A 16,896-nucleotide genomic window follows, 5' to 3' on the forward strand; every position below is an offset into this window, starting at 1 on the left:
TTGGTGGCTCACTTTTTCTAACCCTGAATAGTGTCTGAATGGCAGCAATTTAAATTTCCCCGCTGAAAGTCAATGAGTGACATCTGATTGGTAGCTCCACCCACTTTTTCTAACCTGGAACTGGAGTTAACCAGTGACAAACTGTGCAAAGTTTAGGGACCCTAGGATTAATAGTTAAAGAACGGCAGCAGTTTACATTTAAACCAATAAAAGTCAATAGGTAAATGGTGGTTGGTGGGTGTGCCCACTTTTTCTAACCTTGAGTTGAAAGTCACCCAGTGACAAACAGTGGGCACCCTGGCATAAATAGTGTGAGAATGACAGCATTTTAAATTTAAACCAATAAAATTCAATGGTTGAAATCTGATTGGCTGTTGGCAGCCCAACCCACTTTTCCTATTTTAAACTGCAGTCCCCCAGTGACCAAGTTTGCAAAGTTTGAGGACTCAGGCATAAAAATTGTGAGACTGACAGCATTTTACACTTCACCATTGAAAGTAAATAGGTGAAATGTGATTGACTGTTGGTGACTCTGCATTGATTTTGAAAGATCAATTTCTGCAGGTTTTACTATATAAAGACAAACATAACTATCTGATGTATAATAGTTTTATTGCATGGTATTAAAATGAACACACAATACAGTCAAACTGCAATATGAGATATGTGAAATGCTATCAGTCTACCAATACAGCATGTGTCACTGCTATTTAATAGAGTTGTAAGAGAAAAACTAATCCATTATACATGAAAAGTCTTTGTGAAGAGAAGAATCTGTGACAGCTTTTAGAAGATCAATAGTATACTGCGATAGTCTTCTAGATAACTGCATTTTACCTGCAATAAAAATGAATGCAAAAAGGACTTGAATAAAGGAAAGTATTAAAAACAAAATTCCATTTCAGTATAATATTAATATGATGATTTAAAACATAATAGGAATATATACACATAATATACACAATTTTTAATATATTTTCCTTCAAATATAGAACTGTATATAAGAACTAGAAAGGGAAGTTTGAGAACAAACGTCATGTTGGTTTGAAAAACGTGAAGTCACTGAATGAAATCTGATCTGTTGCTGGCTCGGCCCACTTTGTCTACTAGTTATATAGTAAAAACCACTGTGCAAAGTTTAGTGTCTGAATGGCAGCAATTTAAATGCCCCCACTAAAAGTCAGCTAGTGACATCTCATTGGCGGTTGGTGGCTCCGCCCACTTTTTCTAACCTGGAACTGCAGTTACCCAGTGACTAACTCTGCAAAGTTTAGGGACCCCAGGATTAATAGTTAAAGAACGGCAGCAGTTTAAATTTAAACCACTAAAGGTCCCCATACACGGTAAGATCCGCTCGCTTGGCGAGATCGCCATGGGGCCAAACGACCGGATTATGTAGGCGGCAATGGGGCAGTCGGTTCGGGGACTGCATCAACGAGCCGATGCGGTCCCCGATCCGACTGGATTTTCTAACCTGGCCGATCGATATCTGGCCAATTTCAGGCCAGATATCAGTTGGCCAGCCCGCACGTTTCTGCCCCTACACGGGCAGATAAGCTGCTGAGTCGGTCTAAGGGACCGATATCGGCAGCTTCTATCGGCCCGTGTATGGGGGCCTTAAAAGTCAATAGGTAAATTGTGATTGGTGGGTGTGCCCACTTTTTCTAACCTTGAGTCGAATTCACCCAGTGACAAACAGTGGGTACCCTGGCATAAATAGTGTGAGAATGACAGCATTTTAAATTTAAACCAATAAAATTCAATGGATGAAATCTGATTGGCTGTTAATGGCCAACCCACTTTTCCTATTTTTGAACCCTGGGGTTAATACTGTGAGAATGGCAGCAGGTTGAATTTCCCCATTGAAAGTCAACAGGTGAAATATGATTGGCTGTTGGTGGCTCCGCCCACTTTTTTCTAACCCTGCAAAGTTTGGGGACCCCGGTGTTATTACTGTGAGAATGGCAGCAGGTTGAATTTCCACCAAGTCAATAGGTAAAATCTGATTGGCTGTTTACAGCTCCACCCACTTTTGGGCATCCAACAGTCATCATATTTTCATTCAGGCTGACCCCATGACTAATTCAAATTTGGGGAGTGCAGCCTCAAAGCTGTAAAATTGGCAGCAGTTTCAATTTCCACAGAAAAGTAAATGGGTGAAATTTGATTTGCTGTTGTTGGCCCCTCCCACTTTGGGATCATCCAACAAATGTCGCTGTTTCATTCGGGGTGACCCCATTATTATGTTATTCAAGTTTGGGGAGTGTAGCTTCGAAGCTGTAAGAGTGGCAGCAGTTTAAAAATCTTCCCTGTCAAAGTCAATGGGAAAACTGGGGTGTTCGGAGCGGCGTCACAAAAAGGCGGGATCAGTTAGAAAGCACAAGCAACCTGCTCCGCTATAGGGTGAAGAAGTGTGGAGAGTTTGGGTGTTGTACGCCTAAAACTGTAGGAGGAGCAGTGTTTAGAAAATGGGGGGCGCTAAGAATAATAAGAAAAAGCGGAAGAATAAGCTGAAGTCGAAGAACGGTATGTTAGGTTTTTCAACCCAACATAATTATCGTACCACAGTTATAGTTGAAATTACACTTGCAGTTGCTGGGTATTGTATGCATTTAATGTATTTAAAAGAAAACCATACCCAGCTGCAAACACAGGTAAAGATACACTATCAAAATAAAAATGTCAATACTTAAAAAGGAGGTGTTTTCTTACATTTAAAAAGGGGGTGGGGAACAAAGGGACAGACCTCTGGCTATCTGGCAGTATGCTTTATAGGACACTGACAGACAAACTTACTAGTTATAATAAACCACATGGTGTTTTGGCCCACACAAATTTAGTAAACACTTCTTATGTTATTGACCAGAGACCCTGGCGTTTGCTTGTCTAATATTTTATTATTAATGATATCACTGACTCTTTCCCTTAAAGAATTTTTGGATCTGTTGTTTTTCAGCTGTGCTGCATCTTGCCCGCCATTGCTTGCTATTCTTGTCTGTTTCTCATGACTTATTAACCCTGGTTTTTTATTTCCACACTTCTTTGCTTTAAAGGTTCGCTACAGATCTAGTCACCCATAGCAAACTAATTGGGAGCATTTATTAAAAGCAAACAGGTTGCTATAGGTTACTAGTTTGATGAATGTAACTCTAGACAGGTTACTGTCAAATTTTATGCCCATTATTATGTATGAGGGAAAGTAATCTGACTGACTGTTCTTCTTCTCTTTTACAATGCTATGCTTACATACAGCAACAATTAAAATTTTATCCATACACAGAGGGAGTTAAAGGATAGCTAAGTAGGGGGTATCAGGCATAGGTGGTACAAAGCAGAAACCATTAATCCTAGAAAAAGATAATTAAATACCATATCATTCACTCACAGTTATGCAGTGGCCCAATAAGACATTTGTATAATATTTTGTGATTGCGAAGCTTAGTAAGAAAAGCTTGATAACTGAGCCACTGGACTGCTTCAAAGTTAAACTGGCAGCTCACATCCTTGTACCCACGTGTGACATCTGTAAATGGTAGAACACAACGGTTACTGCTGTAAAAATTACATGTAAAAAGAAGTATTTACATGGTTGGCTGCATCCATAAGTGTGGTCGTAAATGAGGCATTGTAATTTTAATTTTATTATACAGTTCATACAGACAAATATATTTTAGCTAACCAAAATGTTAGTGGATGCCTGGCAATAAGATAAGATGGCTGTGCAGCTGTCATTTTTTACATTCCTGTCATACCCTGTAGCCTTCTACCAGTAAGAAACAATCTATGCTTTAGGGCATCTAATGGGCTTCAGTGTCAATGTTATTGTGATGTATTTTACATTGTAAAGCATTGCACTTTGAGCTTACAGTAACCCTTAGCAACCAATGACCAGTAAATCTACCAGGCTAATTTTTGGCTATGGGTTAATGCATCTGGGAAACTTACCCCAATATGTAATAAAAAGCACTACGTTGCTCAGATACCCAGGTGTAGTAATCCATAGCAAACTATAGGATTACTGCTTTTAAATAGTAAATGCTTCCTGTGAATAATTGCTATATGTGATTAGACCAGTAGCAGATGTTGAACCTTTTCTTACAATTTTTATTTGTGTCTCTAATTGTATAACCCTGTTAAGTGTAGCATTGGAAGTTTTCAAAATCTTTGTTCAGTGCCATCTTAAATGTAAAGCTTTCATTATTCAGGATTCTTGCTTAATGACACTATGTGGTGATTATAGTTTTTAACTGCTACTGATCACAGAGTCAGAATGGAGTGATGCAGCCATTTTAATTTTACTGCCCTTTTGTGACAGTTTCCTATACTTATACATACCTTTGTTTTTGGACTTAAAAGTAGTGTAAAAGCAAGGTGCCATATCAGAAATCACAGTAAGAAAAAAAGGTGGATTATTCATTACACGCTGGCCAAATGGAAGCTGAACAACACAAGCATGGAATCTGAATAAAAACAAAAATAGGCAATGTTTTTAAAAAATACACCAAAACCAGCATTATGTCAAGATTCCCAGCATTCATTCTTTTGAATTCTAACTTCTGATTGTAAAAGGCACAAAGTTTGCCCAGGTGCAATAACCCACAACAAACAAAAAGATGTTTGCTATAGGTTACTACAGGTGACTTGAATTTTTGGATTTTGTGTATGGATTAATGAAAAGGATCTTTCATAACATGGACGTATGTCTTTTTTCAACCCAACTTACTATGTTACTATGTAACACATCTGTATCTAAAACAAACTTATCATAATAATTTATTAAAAGGATACGGTCATGATTTTTACAGTATACTGTTTATTTCTAAATTACACTGTTTAGCAAACAATTCACTCCACCAATTTAAAATGAGCGTAGTGTGTAGTAGTGTGTAGGCAGCCATCTCAGTGCATTGTGCCTGAGTCTGAGCTTTCAGAAGGAGCCAGCGCTACACATTAGAACTGCTTTCTGGTAACCTGTTGTTTCTCCTACTACCATGTAACTGGAGGAGTTCCAGGCCGGACTTGGATTTCTTACTATTGAGTGCTATTCTGATATCTACTGGGAGCTGCTACCTTGCTAACTTCCCATTGTTCTGCTGATTGGCTGCAGGGAGGGGGGTGATATTACTCCATCTTGCAGCACAGCAGTAAAGTGTGACTTGAAGTTTATCAGAGTACAGGTCACATGGCTGTGGCACCCTGAAAAATGAAGAATAAGGCTAGCCCCATGTGAAAATTAAATATAAAAAAAATCTTCCAGGATTTCAATGCAGGATGCTGCTGGAGAAGCTCTCTAAAAAAACATACAACCAATACAACCAATGAGAAAGTAAAAAGAAATTTTGCGATTATGAAATATGTGCCTGATATTGAAAATATATTATTTGAACTTACTGTAGATCGTGACATCCAATCATTTCATTATTATTTCAGCCACTGAGAAGCATCACTCCTTAGTAAACACAGCAGCTGCATTCATTTTGGCACAACACAAATTGCAGCAATAACGGAAGATGAGTTATACCTAATTTTCCCATTAGATTAATTAGGCTTAATGTGGAGTCAATGGGAGATGGCCTTCCCTTACTAAGCATTCTACAGATCCCATACCCATATAATTTATATGACAGCATTTTATAAATTAACTTAATAGCAATAAATTAGCACACTAACCTGTAAGCTTGAAGTAAGAATATCTTATAAGTATTGATGAAAACTGTCCTTAAACTATTTACCTGTAGAAAATAGCAGAGACATATTAATATTCGCAATCACCAAATAACTATCATGGCAACATCATACAGAAGAACTTCAATTTTATGTTTTTTAGGGGACCAGGAAAAATGAGTGTAAAACCAGTGAAATGTGTTAAAGCATCAATCCTAAAAAATAAGTGGCTCAGTTATATGGTAAGGGGGAGGGGGAAAAAACTTATTAAAAAGACTTTCTAAAGCCCTTTTAACGGCTCACCATTAATGAATGTGAGCCCAGGTGTATAAACCCCAGGCTCTCCACCAAAACCTAATTGCAAATAACGTGATGATAGGCTCACCCAGTAAATTATGTGGTCCGGGTGTACGAACCCCAGACCCTTCCCCTCCAACACACAGCTTCAAAACACTCCTGGCAAAATTATAGGGAAAATGCACTCACCAAAAGCAAGTCGTGGTTCTGGTGCAGCACCCTAAACCCGTAGCCTGAGGTATAAATGAACATCAATTGAAGGAGAAATGGCACGCACTCCTAAGTCCACTAAAACTTGTCTTAATTATAGAGATCTTAAAACAAAGAAGTCCTGGCGTGTTTCGTATTCAAATAATATGTAGTCATCGGCACGTATGACTACGTATTTTTTGAATACGAAACGCTTCAGGACTTTTTTGTTTTAGTGGACTAAGGAGTGTGTGCCATTTCTCCTTTAATAAATGTGTTAAAGCAACTTCTTCAAGTACTCTAAAGCTGGCCATACACGGGCAGATCCGCTCGCTTGGCGATGTCGCCAAGCGAGCGGATCTTCACCCGATATCCCCACCTTCAGATGGGCGATATCGGGGAAGCATGTAGGCGAATTCGATCATTTGGCCCTGGGGCCAAACGGTCGAATTCTACACGCGGCAATGGGGCAGTCAGTTCGGGGACCACATCAACGAGCCGCATCTAACCTGGCCGATTGATATCTGGCCAATTTCACGCCAGATATTGGTCGGCCAGGCCCTTCTGTTCTGCCCCTACACGGGCCGATAAGCTGACGAATTGGTCCAAGGGACCGATATCGGAAGCTATAATCCGCCCGTGTATGGGGACCTTAAGGCTATAAGCACAGGAGTCAGTTTGACTTTAAATAACAATATTTACTGTGTTAATGACAAGGAGTAAGAAGTGCAACATTAATGTTACACAATGGGGGGGGGGGGGATTGATTATCATTAATAATTAGGGATGTATCAAATCTAGGATTCGGTTTGGGATTCGGCCAAGATACTGCCTTTTTCAGCATCCACAAAAATAGTGGAGTCGCTGCATCCCTAGTAATAATAACATTCACAGAGGACAAACAGCCATTTTTGTGAAAATATGACAAAATTGATATGTAAAAAAAGTACTCATTGAAATGCATTATATCGGTGAGACCACAAAAAAACAATGTAGAATGTAAGAAAAGGTAAAATCAGGGTGTGTAGTAAAGTTTCACTCTAGTTAAAAGTATTTGACATGCTCATTTTTACCTGTAAATCAAGAAAGAGACTGTGGCACTTCAATTTAAGGACTCTTAGAAGTTTTTGTTTCATGTTTTTTCCTGCTGCAGAACTGTGACAAAATGTCATACTTGATCGGATTGAGGTACAGGCATAACTAATGAGAGGAGAAATATTCATAAAAATAATGCAATTTCAATTCACAGACCATAACTGCCTTACAAATTCTAAAAATAAATTTTTGCATGATGCACTTCTCCATCAGGTTCAAATAATAACATAGTTAAATTAAATACACTGCTCAAAAAAATTAAAGGGAACACTTAAACAACAATGTAACTCCAAGTTAATGACACTTCTGTGAAATCAAACTGTCCATGCTGTTGTGCAAATGGAATAGACAACAGGTGGAAATTATAGGCAATTAGCAAGACATCCCCAATAAAGGAGTGGTTGTGCAGGTGGTGACCACAGACCACTTCTCAGTTCCTATGCTTTCTGGCTGATGTTTTGGTCACTTTTGAATGCTGGCGGTGCTTTCACTCTAGTCCTCAGACCCCTCGTGAGACCATATGCTGGGGCGGTTGGCCCTGGGTTCCTCCTATTGCAAGACAATGCTAGACCTCTTGTGGCTGGAGTGTGTCAGCAGTTCCTGCAAGACAAAGAAATTGATGCTATGGACTGGCCCGCCCGTTCCCCAGACCAGAATCCAATAGAGCACATCTGGGACATCATGTCTCGCTCCATCCACCAACACCACATTGTACCACAGACTGTCCAGGAGTTGGTGGATGCTTTAGTCCAGGTCTGGGAGGAGATCCCTCAGGTGACCATTCGCCACCTCATCAGGAGCATGTAGGGAGGTCATCCAAGCACATGGAGGCCACACACACTACTGAGCCTCATTTTGACTTGTTTTAAGGACATTACATCAAATTTGAATCAGCCTGTAGTGTTTTTTTCCGCTTTAATTTTGAGTGTGACTCCAAATCCAGACCTCCATGGGTTGATAAATTTGTTTTCCATTGATAATTTTTGTGTGATTTTGTCAGCACATTCAACTATGTAAAGAACGAAGTATTAATAAGAATATTTCATTCATTCAGATCTAGGATGTCTTATTTTTGTGTTCCCTTTATTTTTTTGAGCAGTGTATAAAACTTGGGAGCAGATATTTTGTGGAAAAACCTCCAACAACTGTACAAAGAATGAAAAAATTCTACATCCAATAGGCTTTTAAGACACAATACAGACTATGTGAATATAAGAAAAAGAAAAAACATATGCACATCAATGCACAAAAGTAAAAAACTAAAACAAAATGAGAGCCCAATTGTAAGGAAGTAACAAGAGTTGAAATTGTTACCCCAAACAAGACACTTTCCATTTACATAAGACTGATAAGTTATCATGCATGGACATTAAAATCTGTATCCTGGAGTATTTCTGGTGAAAAATCACTTGTCAGGAAACCAATGCTGACAATGCTGTCAGGAAACCAATGCTGTCGCTAGGGGAACAACATCACTTGTCTAGATATTAAGAAAAATTGATACTGCAGCCAAAATCTATATATAAACCCAGGAACCCATTAATTTAAACTTATTTTTTAAAATGCATTAAAAATAATAAAGCAATATCGAAAATAAAATCAAAAGTAAAATATTGTATAATCCAAACCTTGAATAATCATAGTAAACATCCAAAGTCTGAGTGTCCAGCAAAAGACCACACCACCGGAACAAGCAGTGAACAGGTAATTGTTCCACTTCAGAGCATGCTGGGATGTCATCAACAGGAAAGTTTACCACTGTTTTTTGAGGGCTGATGGAGCACCCATATTGGGGAATTCCTTCTGCCAGAGTCCTGTGGTTAAAAATACATACATTTAGTATATCAGTTATAGAGCCCCTCTGCATCCAATAGTAGTCATGTGAGCGCTTGTATCTGGTTTAAGTGCAAAAGATGTTTCCAACCTGAAAATTACGCCTTTTATATAGTTACATAGTGTTGAAAAAAGACCAGAGTCCATCAAGTTCAACCCTTCCAAGTAAACCCAGCACACACAAACCTATACTTACCAATCTATACACTCACATACATAAACTATATATACAGCTACTAATACTAACTGTAGATATTAGTATCACAATAGCCTTGGATACTATGCTTGTTCAAGAACTCATCCAGGCCCCTCTTAAAGGCATTAACAGAATCTGCCATTACCACATCACTAGGAAGGGCATTCCCCAACCTCACTGCCCTCACTGTAAAAACCACCTACGCTGCTTCAAATGGAAGCTCCGTTCCTCTAATCTAAAGGGGTGGCCTCTGGTGCGTTATCTAAAACAAATTGTTGATGTATAGTAATTTTGGCAACTAATGGCATTTCACATGCCACCTGGTGTTTCATTCAGCAAGTTAGTAAGCATTTGTGGACAAAAGATACAATAGGGTTGTGATGGAGTGAATTTAGCTAAAAAATTAATTAATTTTACTGGCCAGTAATTCATTATTTGTGTAAACAGCTATGTGTATAATCCGTATAAATATGTGGTATATATGTGTTAAAAGTGGAAACTGAAATAGTATTAGCTTTGGTTAACAAACTGAGGCCTACTTTGTTTGAAGCATGTGCCTCAGCTGTGCTGAAAGTATGTTTTAAATGGTGCTGAAACAACCGCTTATAGAAAGCTATGTTTGCCACAGTGTGTGCATAAAACTACTCAGTTTCTATACAGAACATTGCAATTGCTTGTATAAAGTAAAGTTTAATAAAGCACTTACTGTACCTGGAGCTCTCAGAGAAGCCACTTCTTAAAGGGGTGGGCAGCCTCTCTGAATGAATATTTAGAGTAGATGCTGACCACCGGGGGCAGAATAGAGCAGTTTGGAGGCTATAAAAGCTGCAGTCTGGTTTCTTTTGGGAGTCTGTGTTAAGCCTTTGTAAGAGGCAGTTATAGAGCTCCAGGAGTGTGCTTGCAGGGCTACTGTTGACCCCCTTCTGGTAAAAGTCTGTATTGCACATTTGCAAATACTGTTTTTTTCTGCATTTTATAAAAATAAAGCACAATATTTCCACTGAAGATCTGTCTGGCTACTGAACACGCACGCGCCCAGTGACAAGGGTCCTTTAATTAACTGATATGGTAAAGCTAGTGCTGCCTTGTATCCAAGTGCTGACCTCTTTACCTCACAACAGATTTCTAATCTGGCAGGAGGTGCAAATCAAATATCTATGTTCCGGTCACAACTGATCAGTGAATGAGCAGTTAAGGGGCACCCATTTTTTTGTGCCACCAGGGTATTTGTAGATCACTCCTATGTGGCGCTTTAAGGGCAAAGACACACTGACTGACAGAAGACATGCTACTAGTAGCAGCTACTTTTTCCCAGCTACTAAACTCCAGAAAATACCTTGTCATAGACAATACAGGATGGAGGATTGCCCCTGCAAAAGCACAGGTAAAGACAGTTATCAGTAAACGACACTGTCTATTTCTGTAGCTGTTACAAGTAGCTGCCACTAGTAGCTCTGTGTGTCTTTACCCTAAAGGGTTTTAAAGGGCTTAAATGCTAAAGCCATATTGTAAAGCGGTTTGTAGTATAGAATTTCTAACTATGACTATTAATGCTTGCTTTTTGCTAGTTCCAGTTAGAAAAGTAGCAAAACCAAAAAGAAATGTAGTTTTATCTTATCTTACGTGCACCCATTTTTCATTTTGTATGTAACAAGAAACTACTGCATATTCATTCAAAATATCTCTTATTTGATTCTCCTATTTTTGTTTGTCCACTACCATACAGTAATCATTCCTTATATACTTATTATTTTATTTGATTTAAACCATTTGTATTGTACCCAAGTTTTTTGAATTAACTGCCTTTTTCTTAAACTGTTTATTGGTACTACAGGTATCGGACCCCTTATTCAGAAACCCGTTATCCAGAAAGCTCCGAATTACGGAAAGCCCGTCTCCCATAGACTCCATTATAATCAAATAATTCAGATTTTTAAAACTGATTTCCTTTTTCTATGTAGAAATAAAACAGTACCTTGTAATTGATCCCAACTAAGATATAAATAATCCTTATTGGACACAAAACAATCCTATGGGGTTTAATTAATGTTTTATTGATTTTTTAGTAGACTTAAGGTATTAAGATCCAAATTATGGAAAGACCCCTTATCCGGAATACCCTTGGTCCCAAGCATTCTGGATAATGGGTCCTATACCTGTATAGATACAAAGGATGCATAAATATTGGCCTTTAGAAATGCTATGTGTACTCTGCTAGGATGTAGCTTGGCTTTTCTACTAAACATTTTACAGTACAGTTTTGATAAAATAAGGCACAATATTGTGATAGAATTTTAATTTCTATACTTTATTACTATACAGTTTGTATTAAACACAAGTTACCAGAATGGATCCCTCTAAAATTTGTAGAGAAGCTCAAAAAAACAGAGAATACTTTAAAAAAGGATTATAAACACAAAAAATCTAACTATAGGAAAAATACTTGTTATGTTATGTATTATGATACATAGGCACAAATATACATAGACTGGCAGGGAAAATATTTGAGTATACTACTTATTTTACCACTCAATGCAAAAATTACAGTCACTTGACCCTGCTATCTTATAAGTAACATGGAAATGCAATAATAATAATAATAAGTCCATGAGAATGGTTAGAAGACTGCAAGAGTTACTATTTGCCCCTGCAGTATTGCCCCAATACAGTATTTTCCTAACCTTATACAGATCATCCTGATTTCCCTTAATTTACATACCTTAAAAATGTTTTTGCTTGGTTAAGATGAGGTGTTACAAACAAAAAATCATCAATCAATCGCATTAGTACCCTACAAAAATTCAAAACTTGTGTTAAATTTATGCGAACATTGTAAATATATAATTAATGCAACTGTTCTGTTTTTTTAATTTGCATGTGTTTTTTAGGCAGATGTCAGAAATAAAAAAAAAAAATGTAAATCTTTATTGGGCTCATTTAAAGACGTTGAATATAAAATGTATGCAGCTCCTACATTAAGTTTGCATAAGTGAAAATTCTACTTATTAGGTTCTATGTTTGTATTTCTATTTAATAGCAGAAATTAATCATTATGCACAAAGATAATATGTAGCTACTTATTGCACTAAAAACACATTCATTTTGTGGTAAAACCATGTGCACTGATATGTGATGAGTTAACACTGATGACCTATGTAGAATTTCATTTAAACTGCTTTACCTCTGTGAATTGGCATTAATTACCCAAGTGTCTAAGTGCAAAGTGAGACAAATGATGCAAAATTACCTGTACCTTACTCAAAAGATTTTTAAAAATGTTAGTTTTAAATGGGAACTCTGGCTTCTGAGCCCAAATTTGTTGAAGAGCTCCACACAACACAGAAACTCCTAATATACCTATCACAGTAATCTGTTCCTTCAAAAAGGTATGAATACCATTGTATATGCTGAAAAAACAGTTCTTCTCTTTCTGCACATTTGAAATCTGTCTCTCTAAAGTGTTTATATTTTGCATGTTAAAAAGGTAAAGCAACCAACCCATTTTGCTGTATTCCTCCAAACAGTTTATTTTCCATGTCTCCATAGCATAAACTGCATAGGATTGTAGATAACATTGAACCCTGTGGTATTCCACAGCACTGCATGTAATATCTGAAGATACATTGAAAGAAAATGAAAAGGTCATTTTAACACTCAGTAATGAAATATGCCTGGTGAAAGAAAAGCTATCGTGTACCATACTTAACCTACCTATTTAAGAAATACAAATTGTAATTCAAAACTACTGAAATGTTCATTAACTATAAACTAGTTGTGACACTGGTGGCCGATTCAAATATGCTACCATGCAATGAAGGTTTTACAGGCAAAGCAAGCAATGAACCACAATCTGAATATGAAAAATGCAGAGAAAACTGATTAAAATACATCATTTAAACTAAATAAAATAATTACATGCCGTGACTAAAGATTTGTTAACCCTTAAAATTAAGTACGACATAGACACTGATATTCTGAGACAATCTGCATGTGGTCTTCATGTTTTATGTCCTTTTTAGCTAGTTAGTTCTTTTGTTCAGCAGCTTTCCAATTTGCAAGTTATCTGGTTGCTAGGGTCTTATTTACATTAGCAACCGGGCAGTAGTTTGAATGAAAGACTGAAATACGAATAGGAGAAGGTTTAATTTGAAAGATAAGGAATAAAAAGTAACAATAATAATACAGTTGAAAGATCAAAGAGCTGCCAGGGCCACTGTCCGACTTGAAAGCAGGATAGATGTAGCAGAGGAAGGAAAATAATTTGAAAAAAAAAACTATTTAAAAATACTAACCAAATGCAAACTTTCTAGGAACAGGACATTTTCTAACACACAAAAAGGTGTGCTGACCCACCATTTTAAGAGCATTTTTACTGTGTTACCAGTTGATTTTTCATAGGTTGAACACATCAACTTGCATGAGTAGATACTAATTCAAAGAATAGGCTGTGTTTCATATAAACCTACACATTTCCTTTCTCAAGGGGCATAGTTTTTACTTACCGATCTTCTATTCTTAAAATATGGGATCTGATCATTTGTTGAAAAACAGCAAGAAGTTTGACAGAGCTCTCATTCAATAAAAGGCTCTAACAATTGGAGAAAGAGTATTGTTTAGATCAGTGCTGTCCAACTGGTGGCCCGCGGGCCGACCCCCTGTGTGGCTAACCACCTGTCTGGCCACTATGATTTACCTTTGTGTAAGCTTTAAATGGTATCAGTAGTGAGATTAACTGGCCCCCTGCATTGTTCACACCTCAGATTTAGGCTATAATCCCCTGTATTGTTTAAACATGTACTCCTCTGTGTTGTTCAAACCTTTTAATCCCTGCATTGTTCACACCTTTTAATCCCTGCATTGTTCATCCAATTCATTGTTCACACCTCAGGCTTAGATTGTAAGGCTCCACATTGTTCATCTGTTCTCACCTCATACAGACTGTAGGAGCAGCATCAGCATTGTGTCATTGTATGCACTGCCTGCCCTATGCTGCCTGCGTGTATGGCACACACAGGCAGCATAGGGCAGGCAGAGTATGCACACACAGCAACGTATAGCAGGCACAGGCAGGGTAGGTAGGCAGAATATGGCACACACAGGCAGTACTCTATGCTGCCTGTGTGTGCCATACTCTGCCTGCCCTATGCTGCCTGTGGGAGGGGAACCTGGCAGGGGTTTGTTCTGGGAGTTTTGTTAGAGTTTTTGTTAGTGTGTAATTATGTGCATAAAAATGCTCTAAGTTTAATGTATGTTTTTAGGGTAAGAATAGACAGTACTTGCTGTGTCAGGCAGCTTCAATTTACATACAACAGTGAGAAGCAGAAGGTAGTGGTATGGAATATACAGTGAAATGGAGTGGCGACTTTAGCCCCCCAAAATGCTCCTGTGCCCCAACCAATGGCAGATTTGAGAACAGCACCAAAGCAGGAGAAATAGAACCACAACTTTATGACTTTTCCAGATACCACTGAATAAGAGACACAATAGCTGCCTTAAAGCTGATGCATTGTGTAGTTTTGGCTCTTTCCGAAAGCTCAGAATCAGACAAAATGCACTGAGATGGCTGCCTACACGTCAATATTACAACTAAAAAACAATACATTTATTGGTTCAAAAATAAAATTGTAAATGGTAGAGTGCATGATTTGCTATGTACACAGTGTAATTTAGTGATTTGCTATGTACACAGTGTAATTTAGTTATTAAAAAACAACATAAAATCATGACCGTATCCCTTTAACAAGAACAACTGTTGAGCCAAAATAATTAAAAAAAAAAATACTTAAAACATTACCTGTTCCACTAGAATTGTGTTACGTGTCAAGTTCTTTTCTTGTTGCTTTGAAACAAACTGTTTCATATTTGGAAGAACATCTGCTAATGCAGATACCTTAAGGAGAAAAAAATACATAACATACATACCTACATTACTTTTTGCAGTGTTTAGGTCAAAACATAAAAAACAGATTTTCTTAAGACTCTGTTTTTTTCAAGGGTTCTACATTTCAATTTACAGTGGTTTGTAACCCTATTTTAAGTGTGTTCTGAGATACTGGCATCATTTAAGGTTGTTTCATACTGCTAGGCAGGCTTTGGCTTAATAGATTTATTTTTTTTAACTTTTTTTTTATTGTTTGTTTTTCAACAAGGTAGGTTACAAATAAAACGTGTGTGGGGGGGGAAGATAGAAAAAGTAAAGTTGAGGTCGGATAGGGGGTTAGGGTGGGGGGGTTGGACTCTCGCCTAGCCATTATTATAGGTATAGTCCATTTCTTTTGTTCTGGGTCTGACGTCTGGGTTTATTTCTTAACCCTTTTACTGCCAGCCATTTTGGTCAAAGCGAAACGTGTATTGCCAGACCATTTTTGAACATTTTGCACTCTTTTAATTTAGGGGCCTTTCCGGGGGGGGAAGGACTTTTAGTTTACCCAGGAAAACTATATATTGTTTTTTTCAAAAAAAGTTATATTTCAAGGCCAAAAATTACACTAACAGAAAGTTTAACCCAGAAAATTATACATTTTTGGAAAGAACAGATTCTGTAGGTAGAACTGTCTGTCTACTCCAAACTACCAAGTTGCAATGCTTTCCTAAAGTTATTGGTTTTTATAAAAATTTGTGAATTTTTTGAAAAATCGCTTCAAAGCTTCCAGTCTATAGTACCTTTTCTCCTACAGGTCATAAAGTAACCAGATAAAACACCCTAAATTTGAACTCCAGGGGTCCACTGAACAGTTTGAGACCCAATATGTATAGGTTTACCTAAGCATGTGGCATGTAGGAGCCCCAATGTGAACATACCCCCATATGATCTATCAATTCTGTCATTTCAGCTCCTGCAAAATCAACACATTTATATAATTTCATGTGAGATAAAGCCACAAAAAATTATGCTCACCCCAGAAAGCCATATATTTTTGGAAAGTACACATTCCCCCCAAATCCCCCATGTCTTTCTATTCCAAAGTACCAAGCTTTCCTAAATTTGGCAATTTTGATGACATTTCCAAAAATCCCCTGAAAGCTTCCATTTTGCAGCATCATATCTCCCACATAGCATTAGGTACCAAGATAAAACACCCTAAATTTGAATGCCAGGGGTCCACTGAACAGTTTGATGCCCAATATGTATAGGTTTACCTAAGTATGTGGCATGTAGGGGCCCCAATGTGAACATACCCCATGCAAGCTATCATTTCTGTCATGACTTTTCTGGAAAATGCCTAAAAATGTTGCAATTTGCCACATTTATCTTACAACATTTCTTACATACAATGACACATCACCCTAAATATGAATGCCAGAGGTATAATGAACAGTTTGGTGCCCAATATGCAAAGATATGTGGTGTACAGAGGCACCCAAATGAAAATAGTGCATATGAATTTTCTCAGCTGTCAAAATAGTCCAATGACTCTATATTATGTGCAGGTTTACCTAAGTATGTGGCATGTAGGGGCCCCAATGTGAACATACCCCCATATGATCTATCATTTCTGTTATTTCAGCTCCTGCAAAATCAACACATTTATATAATTTCATGTGGGATAAAGCTACAAAAAATTATGCTCACCCCAGAAAACCATATATTTTTGGAAAGTACACATTCTGACAAATCCAAC

General features: G+C 37.6%; 1 protein-coding gene across 5 annotated transcripts in view; it reads right to left on the bottom strand.

Moving 5' to 3' along the window:
• Window positions 1-593: 593 nt before the first annotated feature.
• The window catches only part of tert (telomerase reverse transcriptase), a 32,672-nt gene continuing 16,369 nt past the window's right edge, over window positions 594-16,896 (bottom strand). For 4 of the 5 annotated variants that reach the window (XM_018094976.2, XM_031903587.1, XM_018094977.2 and 1 more), the window contains exons 8-17: window positions 15,069-15,164; window positions 13,777-13,862; window positions 12,773-12,886; window positions 11,994-12,065; window positions 8,874-9,059; window positions 7,224-7,350; window positions 5,671-5,732; window positions 4,336-4,460; window positions 3,386-3,523; window positions 594-837 (exon numbers count right to left, since the gene is read on the bottom strand). In XM_018094976.2, the coding sequence (XP_017950465.2) occupies window positions 734-837; window positions 3,386-3,523; window positions 4,336-4,460; window positions 5,671-5,732; window positions 7,224-7,350; window positions 8,874-9,059; window positions 11,994-12,065; window positions 12,773-12,886; window positions 13,777-13,862; window positions 15,069-15,164 (1,110 nt within the window). In that variant the 3' untranslated portion in view covers window positions 594-733. The remainder of the gene's footprint in view (window positions 838-3,385; window positions 3,524-4,335; window positions 4,461-5,670; window positions 5,733-7,223; window positions 7,351-8,873; window positions 9,060-11,993; window positions 12,066-12,772; window positions 12,887-13,776; window positions 13,863-15,068; window positions 15,165-16,896) is intronic. The other variant, XM_031903588.1, reaches the window with a different exon arrangement.

Source organism: Xenopus tropicalis, chromosome 6 (genome assembly GCF_000004195.4).
Source record: "Xenopus tropicalis strain Nigerian chromosome 6, UCB_Xtro_10.0, whole genome shotgun sequence".
Taxonomy (NCBI): Eukaryota; Metazoa; Chordata; class Amphibia; order Anura; family Pipidae; genus Xenopus; species Xenopus tropicalis.